This window comes from Anarrhichthys ocellatus, unplaced genomic scaffold, assembly GCF_004355925.1.
Source record: "Anarrhichthys ocellatus isolate YVR2014 unplaced genomic scaffold, GSC_Weel_1.0 scaffold69, whole genome shotgun sequence".
Classification (NCBI taxonomy): Eukaryota; Metazoa; Chordata; class Actinopteri; order Perciformes; family Anarhichadidae; genus Anarrhichthys; species Anarrhichthys ocellatus.
This window is the reverse complement of record NW_022280099.1, coordinates 1,641,476-1,646,071: the sequence shown is the minus strand read 5'-3', so window position 1 is coordinate 1,646,071 and position 4,596 is coordinate 1,641,476. Positions and strand designations below refer to the sequence as shown.

Below are 4,596 nucleotides of genomic sequence, written 5' to 3'. Positions count from 1 at the left end.
CTCTCTCTCTCTCTCTCTCTCTCTCTCTCTCTCTCTCTCTCTCTCTCAAAGCGAGGGTAGAGAGAGAGAGTCTTGATTAAGGGCACCTTAGCAGTACAAAGAGGAGAGCACAAGAATAAACATTAGAGACGTCCCCGAAGCAACCGGTGTGAACCCCAGACTTCCATTATTAAGCTTTGATCACTTTGTACCTTCACCGAGAAATCCTCCAGGAGTCGAGTGTGAAGTGCAGCTCGAGGGGAAGCTCCACAAAATCTGATCTGCCAATCAATGTTTCCCCTTAAGACCTGACTTTCCTTTAAGGTACTAATGTGAATAAAGCACAGATATCAGACACACTAATAAAAGACCATGAGACGCATTTCATGCTGTATATTGCTCACAGCTGAATTCCTTTTTTTTTTAGCAGGAGAGTTAGAGGTTTTGAGGATGTTGTGACGGTGAAAGGATTTTAAAGTTGTCTATAAATCAGACAGATAACTAAACATCTGATTCACCGGGGGCATTCCCCTGCTACCGCAGCCTCCACTCTGCTGGCTTCAGGCTGTCCACCAGACTTTGAAACCTGGCTGCAGGGATTGGCTACTGATGTTCGGCTCACAGTCAGCGTTCCAGTTCATCCCCAAAAGGTGCTGAGGTCCGTTCTTCAAAACCACAAAGTTGAAAACGCACTATATTGTGTAAAATAGCATTGTATGCTGTAAGCATTAACATTTCCCTGAAAGGAGCAACGTATCCTACAACGGCTCCTATGATATCTTACGAATAGTTACCCTGCATCTTTTGGTCTATTTTCCTACAAAAGCCAGCAACACGTGTCATCTCTGCTTGTTACATATATACGTTTTATTTCAAAATAAACTTCCGTCTTCACAGGAAACTACTCAGTTAGGATCAGGCAACAAAACTACTTAATTAGGTTTAGGAAAAGATCGTCGTTTGGGTTAAAATAACTACTGAAGATGTATAACTACTATACACAAGTTATGAGAAGTTTACGTGACAAATAAATCGACATTGAAGGAACAGCTGCCTCCTGGATGAAAGATCACTGCCCCTACACTCCGTCCTGTGTGGGCTTTTGCTGTCTTTATACGTCCACATTCATGATTACGTGGATAACATTCAATATAAAATACGTGGGATATCTACAATGTACAGCTATGAATGCTGATGAGACCAGCCAGACATATCACGTTCATATTTCAGGTTCATACTTGTATTTGGGGTTTCTACTACATGTTTTCATGCTTTAATATTCAAAAAGCACATTATTTTTTCCTCATACTGTCTGCTTGAATATGAGAAGCCTGTCAGAAACGCTCAGTTTTAGCACCTGTCTCTTTAAGAGTCCCCTCCCAAGAAAAAGCCCCGTCTGCTCTGATTGGTCAGCGTTTTCAGGTCTTCTGCATCTGTGGGTCTCACTGTGTGTGTGTGTGTGTGTGTCAACTACACACTGCACATCTGCCGCTGACTGTTTATTGCTGTCATCACAACCTCACATAAGTCCTGATGGCTCGTTTAAAGGCACAGTTTCTGAATACGGGCTGTGTGCGTTCCTCCTTTTTTTATACTTTAACAGCATTTCTATGGCACCTAAACCTGCTTTATAAGCAAAACAAAAAAGGTTTCTACAAGGTTGACCAGGTTGTGTGAGTCTGTCATCCTTTTCTGTTATCCAGAGTTCAGATTGAAGACAAACTGTACACAGAGCAGAGTGACCTCGGGATTGGCGGTAATTTAAAATCATAAATTATCTTCTTTCAATGGAATCATATCGTGATTTAATGATATTTTGAGATATCGTGATACACAATTAAGTGCGTTCCGTCTGGAGATATTACAAATGTTAGCGCGAAACCACTCCACCTCCGGAAAAACGTAAGACCGCATTATTTTGAGTATTATGCATGAAGAACAGCGGCCGCGGATTTACCGTCTGTGTACATCAAGCAGCGACCTTCCATTGCTCCAGTGGAGCCGCTCAGTGTCCAACAACAAAACACTGCGGTTGTACTGAGCAGCTCCCAGGTGTGAGTCTGTGCAGCTGTGTGAATGCAAAGCAGCTCAGTGCAGAGAGGGGGGGGGGGGGGATGCTAAGCTGAATAAAAGGCAGAGGAAACAGACTGCAGGACGAGTGTGCGTTACTGACCCAGACTGTAAGCCAGGAAGTCGGAGGAGAAGCACTTGGCGCCGTGGCTCATGGACGTGTCGTTGTGCGTGTTTCCTCCAAACACCAGCATGGCCCCGCTCACTATCTCCGCTGTGTGGAGGTAACGGAAGAAGCCGCTGTCCCGCAGAATGGTCCTGCAAACGCACAGCGATGCTTGTTATTCTGCTTTATGGCTTATCCCCCCACATGCTGCTGGTACCGAACTATCCGTGGGACTAAAGAGAGGCACGCATCCCAGAACGGACGTCCTCCCCGACCATTAAAACAGCATTTTGTTTTTTACAAGATTTAACCGCTGCTTTTGTCTCAGTTTTCACAACAGAATTTTATGGCGCAGAACTTTTAATGCAAAGAGCAAAACTGATTTGATTAATTCAGATTTTCAGATTCAATGCAACAGGTGTGTGCAAGCACATCTTCTTATTTAAACTTCATAACTTTATAACGGTTAGAGATGCACCGACAGTCACTGATGTCTGTCCGATACTCACTCAATACGCTGGATTAAGATGATTATTCATGTACATAAAATTATCAAGCTCTTTAAGTTACAGAATGGTGAAGAACATTTAATGTTTGCTTCTGCCTATTTCTTTTTGAACAAATACTAACTATATATTTACTTTATTCAGAATTTGATGCATGTATTTTATTCTTTTTTCTTGTTTAGTTTTCTTATTATTTGTTACTCTAATCTAATCATTTAATGACCATTTCATATAAATATAACGACTCGAGATGTTTTCATTTTGCATTCTTAATTCTTGCACTGTGAGATTTTACTCAAACAGATTGTATAACATCAAATATAAGCTGAATAATAAATCTCTGTGTCCACACACCAAACTGCTCTATCACATGATATAGTGTGTGTCAGTACGAAATACTTTACAGTATTGTCCGAATAAAGAAAGCCTCACCATTTCCTCTTGTCCACGTCCAACTTGTACAGGTCTCCGGCGAGGCCGTACTTGTTGGCGCTGAAGGCCTTGTAGCCTCCGTGGATGTAGATGCCTCTGGTGCTGGGGTCAAAGACGCTGCTGTGGCCGTAGCCGCCCTGAACCAGAGCACCGGCTGTGCTCACCATGCTCCAAGTGTTCTTGACTGGAGGGTGAAGAACAAAGAAAAATACATTTTACTGGGCATCAAGTCATCATAATATAATAAAACAATAAGGAAACTACATTTAACAAAAGGTCTTTTGGTCCCACTCTGTTAAGCCAATAGAAATCATGTATTATTGTTCCTAAAATGCATTACATACATCGTAAATAAAATGTCCCTGCTCATCATTCAAGTCATGAGAATGACCCAATCATTTTCATCTGTGAGTAAACACGCTTTAATGTCCATCTGCCACCCCAGCAGCTTCATTCATTCCTTTGGCTTCTAGAACACAGTGAGACCTCTTCATTAAGTTCGGTTGACTGTGGCTCACCACTAAAGTCCAAACTCGTTAACTTTGGGTTCAGTGTTGATTTCCTGTTACAAACCGAGGTATTATGGCGAAGTTATATTACGGTTTGGCACCGTAGCACGAGCCTCCGCAGATGGCACGGGAGCTCCGAGGCGTTCTTGCGTTTTTGCTCGATGTGCTGTTTGTTGAGTTATTCTCTGAAACTCCAGAGGACGAACAAACATAATGAACTGTAAACGAGTGTAGCCTCCTTAAAGCCATAAACCAACATCCACAATGCCAGGGAGATGGAGGGATTGTAATTATCTGTAAACTCATATCTCATTCATGGACTACTTTATTGTCTTTATACGAACACTGTAAAGAAACAAGTCAAGTATTAAAAGCGTTATAAAGAAACGAAGGTTGAATATCCTGTAAACTATTTTTAAGACCTCCTGTTTCTAAAGCAACTACACTTGAATTGGTCTTCTTTGTATAATCCCTTGATGTGTAAATAGTGTTTATATTTGTGAGTCACGTTACAAAAATTCAGAGGCGCACGACCACTTGCAGACCCTTTGCGCACGCTGTGATGTCATCGCGCCGGCTTCACCATGATGAGTATAAACTAAGCTTTATGGGTAATGGAGCAGCTGAAGAGACTTAAATCTGTGTCGTAGGTATTTCTGGGACGGTCTCTCCGCAGCTACAACCTACCGATGTTGTACTCCTGCACCTTGCTGATGTAACCGTACAGAGGACAGTGTCCGAACATCACCAGCATGACAGGACCGTCCCCGTCCTGGCTGGGAGGCACAATGTGGGCCGAGTGTCCCACCACGGCGTACTGCTCATTGGCCCGGGGGCTCAGGAGGACCCAGGTCTGGTTCTGGATGTGGAAGACCCACAGCTGGCTGGACACGTTTCCCGTGGAGTCAATCTTTCCTCCGTACATGTAGATCTTACCCTGGAGGAAACAAAGACAAACAGAGCAGCAGGATTTTTTAAATATATATATATATAT

General features: G+C 42.8%; 1 protein-coding gene across 2 annotated transcripts in view; it reads right to left on the bottom strand.

Annotated features, from left to right (window-relative positions):
• atrn (attractin) overlaps window positions 1–4,596 on the bottom strand; it is a 124,064-nt gene that overhangs the window by 96,448 nt on the left and 23,020 nt on the right. For both annotated transcript variants that reach the window (XM_031873161.1, XM_031873159.1), the window contains exons 8-10: window positions 4,290–4,539; window positions 3,094–3,277; window positions 2,153–2,307 (exon numbers count right to left, since the gene is read on the bottom strand). In XM_031873161.1, coding sequence (XP_031729021.1) covers window positions 2,153–2,307; window positions 3,094–3,277; window positions 4,290–4,539 — 589 coding nt within the window. The remainder of the gene's footprint in view (window positions 1–2,152; window positions 2,308–3,093; window positions 3,278–4,289; window positions 4,540–4,596) is intronic.